Source organism: Gilbertella persicaria (genome assembly GCF_025201335.1).
Source record: "Gilbertella persicaria strain CBS 190.32 chromosome Unknown B0P05scaffold_6, whole genome shotgun sequence".
In the NCBI taxonomy this organism is placed as follows: Eukaryota; Fungi; Mucoromycota; class Mucoromycetes; order Mucorales; family Choanephoraceae; genus Gilbertella; species Gilbertella persicaria.
Genome location: NW_026251967.1, coordinates 474,283 through 494,792, shown reverse-complemented (window position 1 = coordinate 494,792; position 20,510 = coordinate 474,283). Strand labels below are relative to the sequence as shown.

At 39.1% G+C, this 20,510-nt stretch overlaps 8 protein-coding genes across 8 annotated transcripts; 4 read left to right on the top strand and 4 right to left on the bottom strand.

Moving 5' to 3' along the window:
- Positions 1–26: 26 nt before the first annotated feature.
- On the bottom strand, positions 27–1,152 carry B0P05DRAFT_299266 (acyl-CoA N-acyltransferase). The gene is made up of 2 exons (XM_051573471.1): positions 662–1,152; positions 27–590 (listed from the first exon to the last, which is right to left on the bottom strand). The coding sequence occupies exons 1-2, from the start codon at positions 771–773 to the stop codon at positions 109–111; spliced, it is 594 nt and encodes a 197-aa protein (XP_051438185.1). The 5' UTR covers positions 774–1,152; the 3' UTR covers positions 27–108.
- B0P05DRAFT_463886 (acyl-CoA dehydrogenase/oxidase C-terminal) lies at positions 1,131–3,355 on the bottom strand (the record flags this gene model as incomplete). The annotated part of the gene is made up of 4 exons (XM_051574190.1): positions 1,131–2,890; positions 2,932–3,043; positions 3,090–3,194; positions 3,239–3,355. The coding sequence occupies 4 exons, from the start codon at positions 3,353–3,355 to the stop codon at positions 1,131–1,133; spliced, it is 2,094 nt and encodes a 697-aa protein (XP_051438184.1).
- Positions 3,356–3,515: 160 nt separating this feature from the next.
- On the bottom strand, positions 3,516–5,490 carry B0P05DRAFT_528717 (uncharacterized protein; the record flags this gene model as incomplete). The annotated part of the gene is made up of 2 exons (XM_051576668.1): positions 3,516–5,131; positions 5,172–5,490. The coding sequence occupies 2 exons, from the start codon at positions 5,488–5,490 to the stop codon at positions 3,549–3,551; spliced, it is 1,902 nt and encodes a 633-aa protein (XP_051438183.1). The 3' UTR covers positions 3,516–3,548.
- Positions 5,491–5,565: 75 nt separating this feature from the next.
- On the top strand, positions 5,566–6,837 carry B0P05DRAFT_299156 (methylthioribulose-1-phosphate dehydratase). The gene is made up of 4 exons (XM_051573470.1): positions 5,566–5,936; positions 5,991–6,158; positions 6,200–6,572; positions 6,617–6,837. The coding sequence occupies exons 1-4, from the start codon at positions 5,872–5,874 to the stop codon at positions 6,806–6,808; spliced, it is 798 nt and encodes a 265-aa protein (XP_051438182.1). The 5' UTR covers positions 5,566–5,871; the 3' UTR covers positions 6,809–6,837.
- A 25-nt stretch (positions 6,838–6,862) lies between these two features.
- Positions 6,863–7,574, top strand: B0P05DRAFT_584206 (uncharacterized protein; the record flags this gene model as incomplete). The annotated part of the gene is made up of 3 exons (XM_051582329.1): positions 6,863–6,981; positions 7,030–7,243; positions 7,284–7,574. 3 exons carry the CDS (start codon positions 6,863–6,865, stop codon positions 7,572–7,574), a joined length of 624 nt encoding a protein of 207 aa, XP_051438181.1.
- Positions 7,575–7,664: 90 nt separating this feature from the next.
- Positions 7,665–9,766, top strand: B0P05DRAFT_528712 (kinase-like domain-containing protein). Its single transcript, XM_051576667.1, has 2 exons — positions 7,665–9,130; positions 9,177–9,766. Exons 1-2 carry the CDS (start codon positions 7,808–7,810, stop codon positions 9,633–9,635), a joined length of 1,782 nt encoding a protein of 593 aa, XP_051438180.1. The 5' UTR covers positions 7,665–7,807; the 3' UTR covers positions 9,636–9,766.
- B0P05DRAFT_602271 (uncharacterized protein) lies at positions 9,654–11,788 on the bottom strand (the record flags this gene model as incomplete). The annotated part of the gene is made up of 3 exons (XM_051583265.1): positions 9,990–11,788; positions 9,874–9,968; positions 9,654–9,733 (listed from the first exon to the last, which is right to left on the bottom strand). Exons 1-3 carry the CDS (start codon positions 11,759–11,761, stop codon positions 9,654–9,656), a joined length of 1,947 nt encoding a protein of 648 aa, XP_051438179.1. The 5' UTR covers positions 11,762–11,788.
- Positions 11,789–12,062: 274 nt separating this feature from the next.
- Positions 12,063–20,390, top strand: B0P05DRAFT_584203 (uncharacterized protein; the record flags this gene model as incomplete). The annotated part of the gene is made up of 19 exons (XM_051582328.1): positions 12,063–12,868; positions 12,921–13,003; positions 13,057–14,730; positions 14,772–14,950; positions 14,993–15,144; positions 15,201–15,398; positions 15,446–15,639; positions 15,682–17,106; positions 17,151–18,121; positions 18,167–18,280; positions 18,330–18,557; positions 18,599–18,780; positions 18,833–18,892; positions 18,937–19,417; positions 19,460–19,593; positions 19,644–19,810; positions 19,856–19,888; positions 19,946–20,036; positions 20,099–20,390. 19 exons carry the CDS (start codon positions 12,063–12,065, stop codon positions 20,388–20,390), a joined length of 7,464 nt encoding a protein of 2,487 aa, XP_051438178.1.
- Between the last annotated feature and the right edge of the window lie 120 nt (positions 20,391–20,510).

Genomic DNA, 20,510 nt, shown 5'->3' with positions numbered 1-20,510 from the left:
GGACGCGACTAAAAAAAAAAATCAAGCGCGTTTCTAAAAAGACACGTATTTCTTTATTTGGAAAGTAGGTTCTATCTATGGCTACATCCATCGAAAGGTTTATAGAGATTACAAGTCTTTTGTCATCAACTTGAACCGAACATCTTGCATCATTTCAAAACCTCGACTTCTAGAAAAAGGCACACGCTTGCCAGTATCCACAAAACCAAGCTTTTCATACCAACGTAACACTGTATCTCGGTTTTCAAACACAAGAATTAAGCATGTTGTGTAACCGGTTTCTCTCATGGCTGTCAAACCTGCCTCCATCAATACCCGGCCAATGCCTTTCGATTGGTACTTGGGGTTGACAGAAAAACGTCCCAAGAGCCCCTCTTTTCCTGATAAGGCAAAATGGCTGTGGTCCAAACCCACCAAAGGGTCTTCTACGACCAATGAACCCACCACGGCTTGATCGTTGCCTTCTGAGTCTCTTTGGAACGCAAAAAATTGTACGACTTGTCCTTGGACGGATCGTCGAATGTAATCTTCTGTTGTTTCTCGGGTAGTACCATAATCTTTAATGATTTTTGAAATGGAGGTCCAGCCCTCTATACAAAAAAAAATGCATTCAGATTTGAATGTAAGAAAAAAAAAAGTGGGGATGGGAGAGGTTACTTACCATTGTCTGAACTATAAGCTGCATTGAAGACAGCAGTAGCTTGTTCAGCATACTTCAAGTCATCCAAAGTAACTCTACGAACATAGAATTCAGGCAATTGTGATTTAGTCATGACAAGAAAATGAAAGGTACAAGAAAAAAAAAAAAGAAAAAAAGGATCGCTTATTTATAGCCATTTTTGAAAATGACACATTATGCGTGACAGCGATTCACATAAAACACTGTCTTTGAATTAGTCATGATCTTCTTTACGATGCGTTCATAAAGAAAAAGGAAAATATTCTTCTTCACCTAGTTTGTTTTATAAAGAAAGCACTTTCTTTATAGTGGACGTGTTCCCCCCTTTTTTTCTTCTTCTTTGGCTTTGTTACAACTCAAGAATCTCTTGATCAATTCAACTTTGTCCGAAATTTCGGATTTAGACAAGTTGGAAAAAACTACTACCGACAACAGACACAAATGATAAGCTTTATTCTTCCTCATCTTCATCCATGCTTTCTAAACCAGCTTGTTCATCGTCGTCGTCGTTGTCTTGTTCTTCATACTGATTTCTACTGATCAATGGCTTAATCAATCGGTCAAAATAAGGATGAGGTCCTTGAGGATTGGAGCGTTTGACCTGTTCAAAATAATGCACATAGACATTACCATCCGAACGACCCAGAGGACTATTGATCACATAATCTGTCAAGTTAAATGCGTCCACTAAAGGAACCGCTTGATGTCGAACACTTTCACACAATTGATCCAAACGACGGCGAATGTGCTGTATATGCGACGCTGTGAAATATCCAGATAACAAGAAGGCGCCTGTGTTTTCTTCAATGGTGTAATACCCATACAGCAAACAGACTTCCATTAAAACTGTCTTTAGTTCACTTTGGACTTTATGGACTGCATCCAAAAATCGGTTAAACAGGTATCCATACGAGTGCAGTTTAGCAGCATACAATCGAGATTTAGAGCATTGTTCATACGCGTCATCTACACTGGCGCCTTGGGACAGACAGGATTCAAATTCCAAAGCAGCAGCATGGACTGCATGAGCACACACCACACGCCAACCTTCTTGAATCACACTGACACCCATGGCATCTTGTTCAGCCGTACATTGTTGATGGAGCATCTGTTGCAGTCCGTTTAGGTAGCCCACACCAGGCGATAACGTCTTGCCTTCTTTGGCTTCTCGATAACTATGGACCAAATACCGTCCCAATTGTAAGGCCAAGATCGTATTGTCTCCTTCCCAAGTACACTGGACAGCAAAGTCTTGATACATCCCTGCTAACCCTGTATAAGCAGAATAACCATGGCCACCACATGCCTGTCGACAGGCTTCAATCGTACTCAGACAGTTCCAGGTACAAAAGGCTTTGAGCCCTGCACTGGTGGCATGTGTTTCTTTCAGCATTTCCAACACATGTTCAAGATCAGCATCGCCTGGTTTAGCATGCTCCAACTTGTCCATCATCTGAAGATACATGGATGTCATTTCTACCCCTGTAAACAACATGGCGAAGGTCTGAGCCAACAAGGGCATCAATCGGTGTTGATGGATAGGATAATCCAACAGTTTTGTCTCTACCTTGGTATCCCCACGGACAAATTGACGGCGCACGGCAGCATAACGAATCGCAATCGTCAAGGCCTTTTTGGACACATGACCACTATCGACCACCATGGCCACACGGCCTTGAAGCAAAGCACCATAGGTCAATTGTTGTAGTTTCGGTTCAATCACGTGACCTGATCTTAACACACGCGTATGCTTCATCAACATATAACCACGGGGAATCCGCACATGAGTAAACTGGATATAGCCATTATCGATCCCATCCCGCCCCATTTTCTTACCCAAGTCACCGATACAGATACCAGGCAATGTTTGGTATGTCTTGGGGTCACGCAAAGGCACAATGAATATTTTGGTACCGTAGCATTTGCCATGCACTATCAATTGAGCAAACACAGCAGCATGTGTAGCTGAATGAGCAGCACCACCAATCCACCATTTTGTAGCTGTGAGTGTGGGTGTATGAAGAATGAACTGATCGGATGCTGCATCAAATGTGGCTGTGGTCTCTAGTCCAGGCACATTGGAACCATGACCGAGTTCTGTCATGGCAAAGCAGCCGACCATATTCGTGAGAGACAAAGCGCCCTTTTCAAACCAATAGCCTAATTGGCCAGAAGTAGCATTACTCTGCAATGCACCTACAAATAAGCCATCTGTAGCATATGAGTCGATTGTCTCTAGTTGACTGACTTACAATGTACACCAAAGCGTGTCCAGAATCCAGGGTCAATCAGAGACACACATTCCATTCTCTTCCTAAAGATATCAATAGGTTCATTTGACAGATGATGAACTAGACTACGAAACTAGCATAGATGGTTTATAAGCTGACAAACTAGCATCTAAACTTACTTTCTCCATGGTTCTTGCCCGTAATTCATCTTTGGAGATATCATGAATATCATCCATTTTAAACAATGGATCCCTTTCAAATTCTTGCATAAATCTCTCTTTTAACTAAAGAGAATATCAATAGACAAGACCCTATTATGGAGTGTTACCAATGTCATTTTCTCCCCACCATCTAATAGAAAGGTGAGTTCTCTTATCTGAAATGCCGCTTTGGCTCTTTCTTCTTGTATGCTTGCTACAGGACTTGTGTGTATTTGGTGAGTCATGATGATATATGTATATATAGTTATGTATTTACTCTACTGCTTGAGCATAGAGTTGCTCTTGACTCAGGTGTTGATCTACTGGTTTTAATCGGTTCATAAAGAAAAAAAAAAAAAAAAAAAGAAGAAAACCTCCCTTTATATAGGACTCAAAAATAAAATAGCATGTGAAAATGAATATTTATTGACATGTGATTTATCTACATCGTTTACAATACCATTCTTCTACTTGATCGCTTTCAGCAATACCTACACAACTACCATGAAACCACACACCACAACCATCACAGGCAATCATAAATGTACCATAATCTACAGTGGGATTCTCACAAATACAGTTGATTTCTTCTGAATAAGTAGGCACAGGTGTTTCTTTTTTCACAAGTGGTGATTCCATAGGTGGTTTGATTTTAAATCGAATTTTAGGCGTACTGGGTGACTGATTATCTTCTTCTTTTTGAGGAGGAGGAGGAGGAGGAGGAAGAGGGAAATTCAAGGTTAATTTGGGTGTTGTTGGTTTCTTATGCTTTTTTTCTGTTTGTGAAAAGGAAGATAGACTAATAGGACCTGTATTGATTGGTTTAGAAACTGGTAATGGGGGTGGAGGTTGTACTGGTTTCGATACTGGTGGTGGTGCTGGTGGTAATAGTGTGGGTTGTGATAGTGGTAGTGGTGGTGGTAGTGGTGGTGCTGATGACGATAAGGGTGGTGCTGCTGCTGATGATGATGGTGGCGGTGGTGGTGGTAGTGGTAGTGGCAGGGATTGAACAGGTGTTAATTGTTCAATTGTAGCATTAGGGTTCTCTTTTAGTTGTTGTTCTAATAGTCGCTGTCTTTCTTCCATCGCTTGCTGTTCTGCCAGCATACGCTTCTTCTTCATCAGATATTTACTTTCGCCTGTCTTGATAGCATTGATATCCACACTATGTTTACTGATCGCATGGGGATTTGACATACCAGGTCTCAATTTACCAAACTGTTTACCCTTTTTGGCCAAAGCAGCCAACATGGACCGAGACATCAGCTTATGATCAGGTGAACCGGGTATATAGTCTGTGGTGGGTGTAGCAGGTGCTGTTGCAATGGCCACATCAAACGAGAGATTCGGTGTTGTAATTTTAGAACTAATCAAAGGTTCAGCCGAATGCAACACAATCTCATCAAACACGCCATTGTCTCGATTAAACATATAATTGCCTGGAGCTGCTGCATCTTGTGTCTGTGTCTTGAACAATGCTTCTTCTTCATGAGGTTCAAGTCCTTCCCCGAGTTTATAGTTGGGTGACTGAATATTCTTTAAGGCTTCCATAAGAGGTTCAATGTTGGTCTTTCTGTCGTTGGTGGGTTCAGTGGGCTTAGTCGAGAGTTCGACAGACATCGACAAAGGCTTTTCGTCTCGACTCTTCTCTTTGGCTGAAGCCAGGTTGGATTCATCAAAGGGTATAATGTGTGTAAATGGGTTCTCGATCGGTTTTTTGCGATGTTTCACAATGACGGGTAAAGGTAATTCTTGCTTTTGTTGTAATTGAAGTTGTTGTTGTTCTCGTTGTTGTTTCTCCAACAAGAGTTGTGTTGCTTCTTCCATGACAGTGTCTTCTTTGATTTCGGGAAATGCAGGGAAATAAGAAGGGACATAGTCGGGTAATGCGTTTTCTTGGATAGGTGAATCAAGGAGCATGTCTGTGTCTTGTTCATCTTCTGATAAATCAAATGCTTGAACATGTCCAAATCGATACTCGATGATGTCTTCAAATGTGTTTCTGCCGCCCGCAATCACACCTACATGGGATAAGTAACACTATCATGGTATGTTATTTACCTTGCAAGAGTCGTCCTGGATCGGATTGAGCTGACCAACAAGGTGAAAGTGCTTTTCCTTCTTCTTCTAACCACATCTTGAGCGTGTTTGGGTCAATAGCGACTTCATTCAGTGCCTCAAACACATCCCTTGCTGTTCCCATCGTTCTTCCATTCAGACTGGCATAAGCAGATACAGTCGATCCTAATAACTCGATATATTTTCCAAAGACATCAGCCAGTGTGTCTATGGAACGGTTATTGGCTGCTTCAAATCCAGCACTTTGAATGATTTGTTGTGTGGCTGTCTTGAGTAATGAAAAGCATACATTATCAGCCATCGTAAGAAATGGGTATGATGCAGAAAAGAAAAAAAAAAAAAAAAGTCGCGCTTTTTTTTGAATGTATTTTAGTATGTTCATTTTAAGTGACGTCGACCAAGTTTGTGACTTTTATTGAGTGAATTTCTAAAATAGCTAACAAAAGTGCATTTGTCGAGAGCGCGTTGAAGCATCTATTTATGTTTGAGCCGTAACATGAACAGCAGGCCACAACAGCTCTCAAGAAGTCAAGATAACCAAGATGCCTAGAAAAGCGCCATCATCAACACTTTCGGGTGCTTTGTCATCTTTTGTTGTGAAGTATTTACGTAAGCCAAAAAAAAAAGAAAACTTGATATGTCCAATGTCATGCACCTTTATACGTTATTGTCCATCAAATGAATGATTGCATCCAATGAAAAAGGTGTTTTATTAGAATCATACTATGAATGTATACCTTTCAATAGGTATTTTGTAAAAAATAAAAATAAAAATAAAATTCAGCCACTAAAAAAAAAAAGCTTTTCTTTCTTTTTATCGATCATGTCAACGGCACAACAAACATCTGATGTTTTATGCACCAGCAATGACCCCAACCACCCTGCCAACTTGATTCCTGAGTTATGTCGCTTATTCTATCAATTAGGTTGGGTCACTGGTACGGGTGGTGGCATTAGTGTTCGACAAGAGTAAGCCCATCTAGATTGACAACATGTGCTGAATGTATTAGTGATCATGTCTATATTGCTCCCTCAGGTGTTCAAAAAGAACGCATGGAACCTCATCACTTGTTTGTGATGAAGTTACAGGATCGTACTGTGATCAGGAAACCCTTGGAATTCAAGCCTTCTGCCTGTACACCTTTGTTCTATAATGCCTATACAATGCGTGATGCAGGTGCTTGTATCCATACTCATTCTCAGCATGCTGTGATGGCCACCTTGATGTTTCCAGGCAAGACATTTGAGATATCTCATCAAGAAATGATCAAGGGTATTCGTATTGGTTCCACCAAAAACAACTTGCGTTATTTTGATAAACTGGTGGTACCTATTGTTGAAAACACACCTGAAGAAGAAGATTTGACAGACAGAATGGCTGCTGTAAGTTGAACATGATCACGGGCTGTTGATTGATTCCAATTTAGGCTATGCGAGAATACCCTGATACCAATGCTGTCCTTGTGCGTAGACATGGTGTTTATGTATGGGGTGAAAACTGGCAAAAGGCAAAGACCATGACGGAATGTTATGATTATTTGTTTGAAATTGCTGTCAAGATGAAATCCATTGGTATTGATCCTGCTGTGAAGCCAGAAAGTGAGCCTGATTATGAATAAATTAAAATAATTTTTTTCCGTTTATTTTTTTTTTCTTTTTTTCTTTTTTTCAATATGAATCCTCAAGTCAAGAAGAAATCGTTGGATGGACTAAGAACCCATCGAGCCACACTTAATGATTCCAATGACTTGCAATCACAATACGAAAAGACAAAAGCTACCTTAAATAACCCGTAAAGTATGCTATACAGTACATAAAAACACGATTACTCACTGGTTAGTCATCTCACATTACCTGATGGGGGTGCAAAACTCAAAGCCAAACTAGCACAACTTGAATCCTTACTAAAAAACAGTTTATCAGACAAAGTATCAGAATTATCCTTGAATGATACGTTGGATGTACGTCAAAAGACCCTGATACAATCCAATCAACAACAAACACCTATTCAACTTTTACGAGCTCATGCACCTTCAGAGACAGACATGTCACCAGTAAGGATTGATTACGTAATCTAACCACTGACTTGAATAGCCCCGCGGTGCTCGTATGATGAGTCTAGAAGAATCGATGAAATTGCAAGAATCACAACAAAGAGACATTCAATTGGCCAATATGAGAAAGCGCATGGAAGATGTGTCAAAATCAAAATCAGAACAAGAGAGTTTAGCAGACGATTTAACAGTCACAATGAACCGATTGCAGTTGAATACAGACTATGAAACTGAATCTGATTCGGATGATGAAGAATATCAAGACGATGAAGAAGAAGTATATGAAGATGAAGGATTTGAAGAAGAGCATGAATATGATGTACGAGAATAAAAATTTTGAACCAATCAAAATAGTAGGATATAAACTGAATTTGGATTCTGCTTTTTCTTTTTTTTTTTTTTTTTTTTTTCTACATATTATTTTTTTTTTTTAAGATGCCTAATGACTCAAGTAATGATCTCTTAGAACCCCTTCGCTGGGAAGGTAAAGGTTTCTACAACACAAGGACATTTTAACATAAAGATATAGAAAGCTATGAATATACCCTTCAACAAGATAATGTCATGACAAAACGATACCAAACTAAAATGTTATTGGCTACTTTGATTGAGCATTTCTGCAGTACGTATGGAGACACACCCGATGCCAATAGAAAAGTGTTCTTTTTGATATGTCAAACACTACGTTCATTGGGTATGATTGATGCTGAGTTTATGGATGAAATGACCAATATAAGCTCTACTTTTCAACAAGCATTTCATAAATTGTTCTTTACTGCTGTCCAGACAGTCAGAAATCAAGACTTGCTTCAGTTTAATGATCCTTTACCTAGCAAGGACTCGAATGATTACTTTACCATACAAAAAAAGGAGCCTATTCAAATGATGAATTTACACGTACAAAACTCTCGTTATAATACTGATTTTATCGAACTGAATTTATTGGGCAAAGGTGGATTTGCCAGTGCGTTTCGTGCCCGTAATAAGCTGGATGGCATTGATTATGCAGTCAAAAAGATTCGATTAAGCAATGATATTCAAGATGAACAACAAGATGATGCGTATGAACGTATCTTTAGAGAAATCAAAAACTTGGCACGGTTAGAACATCAAAATGTGATTCGATACTATGCTTCTTGGCTTGAATTTGATGAATCTACAGACAGTGAAGAAGAAGATAGTGTCTTTCCAGAACCTAGTTTTGATTCTACACCAAGTGATATTACTGAAGCATCATCCCTGCGACTGAATGATACATCTTATATACAGTTTGGTGAAGCATCATCACTACGACAGGAAGACACATCTTATATTCAGTTTGGTGAAGAGTCCTATCTTCAGTCAAGTAGTATTGAATCTACTACACCATCTACATCCGAGACGATGAAAAAGACAGGTTGGATCTTGTTCATTCAGATGCAACTATGCCCTACCACACTCCATGACTATATTCGGTTTAGAAACAAACAATATGCTGATGATGATTCACTCACGATAGATGCCAAACGCAATCTAGAGATATTCTCTCAAATCCTTCAAGGCACAGCTTATATTCATCAACAAGGCCTTATTCACCGTGATTTGAAGCCAAGTAATATCTTTTTGTTTGCCATGGACAAACGTATGCGTAAACAGAGCTTTGAGTCCTCTTGTTCTGTTTCGCCTGATTCTGCATTTGAAAGTGATTTGGAGTCGATTCCTTTATGGGAAGGATGTTGGGTACCCAAGATTGGTGACTTTGGATTAGCAGCTGAAGCTATGGATGAACAAGGTGAATCTGTTTTGGTACCTACGCCTATCTCCTCTACACCACCCAGTCCTCGTTGCCAACCTACACAACGACCCAAACCTAAACGGACACGTACTATAGGTGTAGGCACACGTACTGTAAGTGTGTGATTGTTCCTTGTTTGATGGCTCACTTATTCTGTAGTATGCTTCTCCAGAACAATTGGCTGCTCAAAATTATGATGAAAAAGTAGATATCTATTCATTAGGGATTATCCTGTTTGAACTCTTTCAGCCTTTTAGTACAGGCATGGAACGAGCAGAAGCTTTAGATAAACTAAAGCGAGGTGTCTTTCCAGAAGGATTCTTGGATCTATACCCTAAAGTCACTGCTTTGATACTCTGGATGATGGACATGGACCCCAGTCATCGTCCCTCTGCTCATCAACTACTTCAGTTTGAACTGTTTGTTGACCATCCTCATCAAGTCGACAGCAAGAAACAAATGCAGGTTAAAATCAACCAATTAGAAAGAAAGAACAAACAACTTAAACAACGCGTTCATGAACAAGAAAAAGCCATGAAAGAAATGGAACAAAAACTACAAGCAATGCAACTCTTGTTGAATGAACCCAAGCCCAAAAAACAAGTCAGATGGATTTGATACATAAAAAAAAAAGGTTTATTTTGAAATGGAAGACAGTTTACCAAATGCTTCCAAAAAGGCCTTCTTTTTCTTTTTCTCTTTTGTCTTTTGTGATGCTGCGGGAGGAGGAGGAGGAGGAGGAGGAGGAGAGAGAGGGATCGTCTGGGAAGTTCTGCTGGTAAAGTGGGTGGACTATAAGCCATGGTTGAATAAGACGTAGGAGAAGCAATAGGGGATGTATTGGATGTAGATGCACGGGGTGTTGGGCGATGATTACTGGTGAGAGAAGGTTTTCTGACGCGAAAGGATTGTAATGTAGGAGATGCTGTATTACTTGAGACATATTCTCTACTGTCCAAATGATAACTAGACGAAGACACAGAAGTTGTAGGAGACACTGGGGGTGGTTGATCTGTCATATGAGTGGGTGTAGAAACCGTTCTTGATCTTGTTTGTTGTTGCTGTTGTTGTATCATTTTCTTAGCTGCAATCATCATCTTTAAGGCGCGTATCTGTAGACTGGTCTGATGGGATAATGCAGCAGTCTCAAAAATCAAAGGAGCAGTCGACATATTCAGCATTTGATGAAGTGCATGGGTAGTTAGTTCACAAAGACGAGGAATATCATACATGTCTGACAACAACAGCAATTGAGACAAGATATGAGGTTGGTATTGTTGAGCAGTCAATAGATTGTCGGTATAAACAAACTGCAACAAGGCAATAACGACTGTATGTGGGTAAGGAAAGGACATGTAATGGCTCTTGACCAGTTCTTCTCCATGCGTGACATTATGCTTCATCAATCGAGCAAAATAAGGCCACCGTTGGCACAAGACAGCTGAATTGACTGGAATACTTATATTGTCCTGTGTGATGATATGGAAATCAGACACAGCAGGTTCATTCAGCAACCGAAGTCCCATTTCTTGAGCCAATGAAGAACAAGTGGCCTTGGGTAAAGCATACACACCAAATGCTTCCAAATCCACCATGGCAAGATGGTCAAAGTTGATCTGGCGATGATTATAGTCATCCATCAAACGACGATTTGAATTACCAAACACAAGGAATCGATTTGATCTTTCATGCAACACACCCTTGTTCCAACTGCCTGTGGTGAATACACTGCCTGTTTCAATACGAGACCATGTTAACTTGGTTAAATCAAGCGACCAGATCGTATAAGATTGAGATTGAGGTGAAAGATAAGTGCCTGCTAAAATCAAATGATTGCCTAATGTATGACCTGTAGGGAAGCGTAGTCCGGGTGGCATGGTGGACCCATTCATGTAGTTTGAATACTCTTCTACCACAATAGACTGTGTAGCCTGACTGGACGAATAAATCAGCTGTAATTCTCGTTTGACATCAGAAAAGTTGTAGTTTGTATAGAGATAGATAGGACTGGCATCTTCTTCTGATTGTACATTGATGGCTCGTTGTCCGTTGGTGTCTGCTGGATCAGTGGCTGTTTCTTCAGTCGAGATATCTTCATGCTGTGGTTGAATAGGAAATCGAGCACTGGTAGGTGCAGTGACAGCAATGGATCGATAAGCACCTACATGTTTCTCTAATGTCTTAACTTGTTCCCATTCAAATGTCCGTAGATTCAGTACGTTGATTTCATCTAGATAGTTATTCTGAATATCTTGTCCACCCATCACGACCAATTTATCTTCAATGACTGCACTCAAATGAGCATAACGAGACTGAGGTGAATACAGGCTGGGTTGAATTGTGGGTCGTTTCCAGCACATGGTTTCAATATCCAAAATGGCCACATCATCCAATACAGCCAGACCACCTTCTGCAGACATGCGAGAAGAATAGCCCATGCCGCCAAAAACAATGAGTTGGTTCTGATAGACACTGGCTGAATGAAAATAGCGTGCTTTAGGCGGTTTGTCTGAATCAGGTGGTGGGATATGTCGACTCCAACAGAGTGTGTTGAGATCCAACACATAAAGAAAGTTGGTCATTTTGCGAGACGTGGCAAGTCGACCTGCAAATACATAAACTTTATCGTCGATCACATTAATGGAAGCCCCTACAAGAGCAGGTGGTACTTCATCTATAGTGACATGAATCTGCGTAATGATGCCCGAGATGGACTGCATTTGCATAGAAGAGGGCATAACCATATAATCCAAAGAAAAAAAAAAAACGAGGCGGACTTCTCAAAGGTTAAAAAGAGAAAAAAAAAGAAAGCTTCTGCGTCATCAATTTCTTTGTTATGCAAGAAAAAAAAAAGAGGATGCAGCTCTACCTTATAGCCAATAAAATACAAGCAACTTGTTATTGTTGTTGCATGAAATACGTGAAAAAAAGACTTTCTCTAGTTTTGCTACTAGTCTTGTTACACAAGAAGCACAAAATGTCTTTATTACTTTACTTTATTTTATTTTAGTTCTTTTTTTTTTTTTTTTTTTTTTTTTTTAAATCATGTCTTCACTCGAGCCAAAGGAAAACAATGGTAAACCGTATGAAACACTTTTACGTTTAGGTGATGAAATCATATTTTATGATCAGAGCAACCATATCTTGACAGCTCAAAATCCACTCGAGACACGCGCCTGTGTTCGACCGAACTCGCTACAGACAGCCATAGGCACCACTTTGTTTCGCCTTGAGCCTCAACAATCGTACATGGCTCAAAAAGAGCTCGAGGCATTTATGGGTGAAAACGACCTCGAAACACTGAAATGTGAAGCAACACCTGAAGAACTCGACCAGCTTGTTTTACTTGAACAAAAAGCGGCCAAAGAAATAGCGCAAAATGAGACTGAAAAGCATCGGCTATTAGGCAAACCTGTCTTGTATGGACAAGTGGTTCAGTTATTCAATCAACATTTCCAGAAATACTTGACAGTGACAGGCAAAACTCGTCAATCCTCAACACATCACCAGCACAGACTCCAGGTGAATCTGTCAAGTGATTTCATTGGGTATTTCCGGATTATGCCGAGATATCGTATTCGGTTTGTAGGGGATGCGATTCGAGTAGGCGAAACAGTGGCTTTACAGTGTGTTCGACCTGAAGGTTATTTGAATGTGGATTATACACAAAAGGAAGAAGACGAATACCCTGTGTATTCACATACACAGATATCTTCATGGGGCATGAAATTGCATTATTCTTCAGTATCCGATCAAGACACAAAACATGTCAAATACACTAATTCAGGGCATTATATTCGTCTTTATCATAAGGAGATGGAGTCCTATCTAGAAGCACCAGCCATGCATGGGTAATATAAATACATTCAGTATATAAAAAAGAAAAAAACTAAACTATTGAAGGGACACAGTGGTGCTGAAAAAGCATCTGATCAATCCGCTAGATCCAAAAGAAAGTGATTCTCCCTTGGCCTTTTGGGAGGCAAGTAAAGCAAGATTCCAAGGCAAGAGCTTACTTTATGATAGATTGAAAATGTAGACACCAGTCGAGGATCCAAAGTACGTTGGAAGAAGCCAATTCGTATACGCCATGCCGTATCCAGAGGCTATTTGTCCATTGATCCCAGCCATGTTCGCATCGACATTGCTACAGGAAAAACCACATTTACACTCAAACTACTTCATTCACTGACACATGTGGATACCAGCCAGGATACCACTTTATTTCAATTCATGCCTGTCTCTGCACCTGCCATGTCGGGCATTCCTTACGGCTCGTTTGTCAGAATCAAACATATCATGACTGAATGTTGGATGCATGCAGCAGATAGTGAAGATAGTCCTTTGCCACAGCCACCCACCATGGCCCTCTCGCCTGCGAACTTTTCAACTTGGAAACATATCCGCTTTCAATCCACAGACTCGTCTTTTTCGTCTGTGGTGGAGCAAACCATAGAGCCCTTGGATGCACAAGATATCATGGGTACACATTGGGACCCCTTGGCTACGTATTACAGCATCACCGCCTCGCCTGAATTTTACTACCATGATTGCTTCTCCATCACACGGGTCGATCAAGCTTTGGCAGATACTTTTAATTTTGCGAATGAGATGATTCCTCCCTTACAACGCTACCTAAGTCAAGACAGACATTGTCTTGCAAACGATCCTTATCCTGTAGAAGATGCTGAATATGAACTCGTTTGTCAGATACTCAAGACATTGATTGAATTCTGTACTCAGAGCAAAGAAACGAACCCAACCAAACGAGAAGGATTGCCCATTGAGTATCATCAAACTATACTCAGAGACATGAATATGATTGAACTAGTGATCCATATGATCAGGGTGCCTTTTTACCTGACGAAAAGAAGACAAGTGAAAGCCAAGATGCGTCATGTTCAACACAAACCAGAGACACAGCACACAATTGAAGAAAGACCGGTGCCTATGACAGAACTCGAGACAGACTCCAAACTCAAGACAATCCTTACTTTGTGTTACCATGTACTGCGTGTGTTTTTAATGCGCCATCCTGCACTTGAGCAAGACAACGCAAGCCAAGACAATCAACTGTATGTCCTGAATGAAGCAGGCACAGAGGGCATGGCTTTATTTATTGACCATTTAGATTATGATATGGGCACATCAGAAGTATTGATCAAGCTACTAGAAGTGGTTGAACAAAAGAACATGATGTCACCATCAATGCTAGATAACTTGATTGACAAGACACTTTTCAAAACACAACAAGTGGTTCATGCATTACAGTATCCGTCTCAACACAACATGAAGCAAAAAAATCAGTTTAGTCATATTCGGCTCTTGAGTGCACTTTGTTATCGTGCTGTTGCTCCTACACGAGCAAATACGACCACTACTTCTTTGTTGCTTCGGTTTCGTGATAAAGTATCAGAACAACTGTTTGGTCAACCATGTTTAATTCAGACACGACAGACGGAGGCAGGACAAGTGCAGATAAAGATCTTAGAAGACGAGTGGCGAGATTTAAACATGTTGACTGAAGAACAACCCTATGCCCTATTGTTTTTACAAGATGTGTTGGATTTGGTCTATTCACTTTCAAACAAGACAAGTACAAAAATGACTGAATTAACAAGCCAGTGTATCAGTAAAGAAGTTTGTCTTCAATGTCTAAAGAACACAAAGTTACCTCGTATACTTCGTACTAAGTTTTGTGATCTTCTGAGAGGTAGGTTATTCTATGTTTTATTCAGGCCATTAATTGAGTAGCTCTCTATATCGATATCTTAAAGTTTGAAAAGGTGCCTTTGTATGATTATACCATTTATATTAGATCCATTGAATCCAATACAGACAATTATCCTTTTGGATCCTCAGGCATTGATTCAGAGTTCTTTCAGAGCTTAAAACGCTGGATTTTTCGCTATTTAAGCACACAAAATCACTTGGTAAGAAAGATAGGTCAAGGATATTGGACTTATAGTCTATAGTATACCGAGAAAACAAAAGATATTCTGTTTTTGTCTTCTGTTCTTAAACTGGTCTATACACAGCTGAGACTGGGCTTTTTTCATACTACACGCAATGTAGCCATTTTATTTCGTACGCTTGTCCATGTCCTTGACGGGCGTACAGATGCTAGGTAAAAAGAAAAAAAAAAGGATCAGTCTAAGGTATTGAAACATGCCAATTCTATAGGAACGAAGAACACTACAAACATATCACAGACAAAAATGTGCTTCGACAATGGCCTGAGCGCTATGTTTTGACAGAAAAGAACCAGTTTGCCATGAATATCAAGATCCAAATACTTGATATCTTTGACTTAATATTTGATCTTCGACTCCGTGTACGCATGACTAAGCTAGCCAATATATGGAAATCTGTGACGGAAGAGTGAGTATAATGCGCAAAGATGACACACGCTTAGCTTTTCTATACAGTGCATCTGCTGAATATCATTGTTCGCCTGACGTATCTGGTTTGTTCTTCATGCTTCAAGTGTTTGAACAAACAGAGCTTCGTGATCGTGAAGAAAGTTTAATGCCTATTCTTAAAGACATTCTCAAGTATCAATATGCACCTTTAAAGCAAATTGCCATTGTGGTTATGCATCGATTATTTACTGATAGTGAAGGTATGAATAAACCCTATAGGGCTTACATTGATTTCTCTTTAGAACTTTTTAAAAAAATCAACAGTGCTATTATTCTCAAAGACAATGAACAAGAGCAAACTTACCGACGTATCAAAGATCAGTTGACAAAGCTACAAGCCTTTAGTTTCTTTGATAGTGAGAATGATGAACATTGTCTTTTCCATCTATCGAGACTCAAGGATATTATTGAAGAGCTAGAGAAGCTGTTGATTGTTCCTTTGACCAAAGACCAGAGCACAACCAAATATGACAAGACCATTTATTGCCGCATGTTCAAGAGTTTGAATGCCTGCGACTTACTTGTGAATGTACTCAAATCACTTCAGCATATTCCTGCAAGATACTATCATGCTTACATTGACACAATCACTGCCTGTCTTCGACTTTTATGCAGTGCCGTTAAACATGACAAGTATCTTCAAAGTCAATTTGTGTTGACGCATATCAATCTCTTGATTGAACTGACACAACTCTCGCCCGTCGTTGCTGAAATGTTTGCTCGGTTATGTGCCAATAACTTGTACCTCAGTACACATATGAAAGAAGAACATATCATTCGTATCATTACTACATCTGAGGGATATCAAGGTGAATATCTGTTGGTCCTTCATGATCTTTTGAAGACACAAGGCAAATCTATCAAGCGAAATCAAGACATTGTGATGCGCTTCATCATTAACAATCGACAGGAATATATTCCATTTGACAACATGGAGAGTCTAAAAAAGTTGCATACTTCAAACTATTGCATTCATTTGATCAGTATTTTAGGCACTTGTGGACAAGGTGAAAACTCATTTGGACAATCGTTTGCTCGTACTGTGTTTTCTATTCAAGACATCTATCATATTGTACATGATGACCAAGTGTCTTTAGCACTCAAGTCAGTGATGCTTAGTTTTCTGGCTTCGATTTATATTGAAGACATTGAATTACCCTTGGACGTACCTGTGTATGACAATCCAGATATGCTGAAGCTCATTACTGTATCTGAAGTGGCCATTGCTCAATGCTTGTCTGGAACACACGACCCTGAATTTCTAAATTATGTGTTTCGAGGCATTTTGGTCTTTTTGAAATCTGTGTTTGAGTACCACATCTCGATCGAAACAGCAGTGGATCAACAAGCCGGTTTTTCGAGACTGGTCGATATGATTGTGAAACTGATTCCATTGGCTGCACATGATGAAAAGGATCTTCAGTCTGTCTTAGGGTGTGTAGATAGTATGATCAATGTAGCGGGATTCAGAGGGACAGTGCAGCCCAGACTTTTACGGGATACATTAAAAGACGCGACCATGACCTTGGACCGATTACACCATGAACCTTCTACAAAAACAGTACCTATACAAGATATAGCCAATATCAGTTTTCAAAAGATGTTTCATGACATTGAGAACAGTATGTCTGTCAAGCAATATCAAAAAGAAGAATACGAAAGATTATGTAAGATAATTTGTGCGTGTCATGCTGTATTCATTGTTTGCTAGGTTCCCATTTCACGCTTTCGAACGACCATAGTAGTATTGAATCGTTGATTGCTTATTTAAACACAATCACCACAACTACTGTTGATAGACGCATTGAACATTATCAGGTAGCCACCATCAAACTACTAAAAGAGATAGCCATGAAATACATACGCAAACAATCGAAGACTGATCCCAATGAATATGCAGCGTATTATGAAGACTTGGAAATAAAGAAAATCAAGGCACAAAACACATTAAATGAACTTGGATGTACACTCGTGGCTCAAAACTTACTTTCTTCACCTCGAAAACAGATCTTTGATGCAGCCCTTAAACTCTTGATTTCACTCTTGGAAGGTGGTAACAAGAATGTACAGGATAAACTTGAAGAGTATTTTTATAGTATTCGAGAAGAACGATTCTTTTATTCTTTTCATCAACGTTTGCAAAGTGGGATTAATGCCTCTAAAGATGCTCAAATTTATCTTGCCCGTAGAATGTACAAAATGAATCGTCAACAGTACATGTTTGAGAATGTCATGCAACAACAGAAAAAGACGTCGAAGCATAAAAGAGAGACATCCATGAGTTTCTTGGACAATACGAATTCAATCAGCCATAAGCGAAGCAGTCATCAATTCATGCTACGAAAGGGCATGTATCATTTTGGTCAACAAGATAAAGAAACAAACGAACTGTACCGGGAAATCTCTCAATTGATGGTTGCCAGTAACGAATACACATCTGAATATGGACACACCGTCAAAGACTTCAAGGTGATGAAGGATGCCATGCGCACTTTGCAGTTGATGGTCGAAGGCCATAATTTACACTTGCAAACGTATTTGGCTAAACAACCTGACAATATTAAGAGTTTCAATATTGTGCTGGACGTAGTTGAATACTTTCATGCCATTGTACCTCTTTGTGATGAAAGCAGCATCAGCTTGACCATTCAAGTATTGGACACTATCACAGAACTAGCACAGGTAAGTTGTTGTTTTATATGACTTGCCATCTAATCTATTACTCAGGGTTGCTTAGATAATCAAGTAGCAATCTTTAACAACAAGATTATCAATCCTGTCAATATTATTTTGAGAGAATCCTATGAGACGTGTGACCCTGTTAAAGTGAATGAACTTAAGGTAAACTCATTTGTTTGATTAGAGGCCTTGACTGTTTTTTTTTTTGTAGTCTAAAGTAGTTGTATGTTTACTTAGTCTATTAGAAGGTGGTATTGAAAATAGTGAGACCATCTATAGAGAAATGATTGATTCCCTTGATTTGATGGCTGTCAGGAATAACATGGAGTCTATTTACAATGACAATTTAGCCAATCTTAAACTGTTTGAGAAGCTAGAATGTGGCTTCTTGTATTGTATTCTTGTCATGACCCTTCTTCCTGCTTTAGAACAAGAACAGGTATGACAAAAATAAGAAAAGAATGTTTCTAATCATAATAGAGTGCTTTACTTTTTGAAAACAATCATGCATTTCAATACTTTCAAAGTCACACTGGAAAGATAGAAATAGTCATGGGTTATGGACAAGAGAAGCAATTGACTCGAGTATTGTTCCCAATTCCTGAAGTATGTCAATACTTAAGAGAAGGAACAAAGCAAAGGTTCTTATGGAACGTAAAACGGTAAATGCCTTTCTTTTTTTGCTTCAAATAACTTGATTAACAAAATATCTAGTGAATCTCCTTCAAGCAAGATTGAAGACTTTGTGCAACAATCTGAACTGATTATTTACGAGTAAGTTTACTCAAAACAGAAAATAGCTTATTCATTTGCATAAGAATCGAGAACCAAGCTCATGTAGCACACAGTCAATATCTATCTTTGTTGACTGGATACAGTGTATTTTGGTGGGAAGCAGCTTATGGGGTCTCTGTCTTGTTAAACATGTTACTGATGATTTACCCTAAATTACTCGAGGCCATGTTTACGCATGATGTTTCTCCTTTAATTGTGGCGTGCAGATATTTGCTTGGCTTACTTCATTTCGTGTTATGGTTGTTACTCACTGCAGAATTCTATTTTATTCAATTACCTGTTTTGATCAATCGTCGCTATGGTCCCGGCAATAATGCCATGTTTTGGGCCACCGTATCAGAATCCAGATTTCTATATCATTTGGTTATGGTTTCCTTCTCTATTATTGGTTTAGTCCATCCAGGATTTTATTCTATTCATTTACTTGATTTGTTGTTTCGTGACAGTGTGCTTCAAGGAGTCATTTCTAGTATCACACTCAATATCCATTCGATTTCTCGAACTGTAAGTTAGAAGTATATCATCCAAGATGACTGAATTGCGTAGGCTATATTGGGTATTATTGTGGTTTATATCCATAGTATCATTGCCTATATGTATTTCCGCAAAGAATTTGATGCTTCTAAAGGGCTGTTCTGTGGCTCTTTAACAGAATGTTTTGTCACTGTCTTATCACACGGGTAATCACAAGCATATGAAATACATATACAGTTAACCTTGTTTTATGTAGTGTCAGATCAGGTGGTGGTATTGGTGATATTCTAGAACCTGATGAACTGCTAAGACCAAATGGATGGAGAACGGTTTTTGAAATGTCTTTTTATTTAGTTGTTGTAGTATTTTTGTTAAATGCTATTTTTGGTATTATCTTTGACACCTTTGGGCATCTCCGTGATGGTACGTTTGACATGTATGTTGTATACTTTAACTTAATCTGTATAGAGAGATCATCTATTCAGCATGATATGAAGAATTGTATGTTGTATGCTTTAATTCTATTACTAACTCTCCTTTCCCTCCTTTTCTTGATAGCTTGTTTCATTTGTAGTATTCCAGCCGTTGAATTCCAACGCCATGCAAAAAAGGGGTTTGAGGATCATGTCAAAAATGATCACAACATATGGTACAAAAGAAAGAAAAAAGAAAAAAGAAAAAAAGGGTAAAATTATTAATAGAAACTGATAGGCAATATTTATTCTTTTTGGTTCATCTCAGGAACAAGGACCGAACAGAATATACAGGGCCAGAATCTTATGTGGCCATGTGTCTCAAGAATGCAGACTACAGCTTCTTTCCCATCAACAAGGCTTTGGACTTGTCTAAGGACAGTCAAGATGAAAATGAAAGGCTAGATAAACTTGAGGAAATGAATCAATCATTGGTGACCAAACTTGTGAAATTAGAAGAACAGCTGGAAAAACTGACAGACAGCCAATCTCGTTCAAGACAAAATAGTTTATTGCTTTCGCCTATGTAAACCTCGGTAATTGCATATGTCTAATAAAAGAATCTTGGTTTAATTTGTATGCAGTTAAAAATAGTAAACGAACGGAACCTGAATCATCGCCATCACATGGGGCTATTGTGTGTGCCTTTA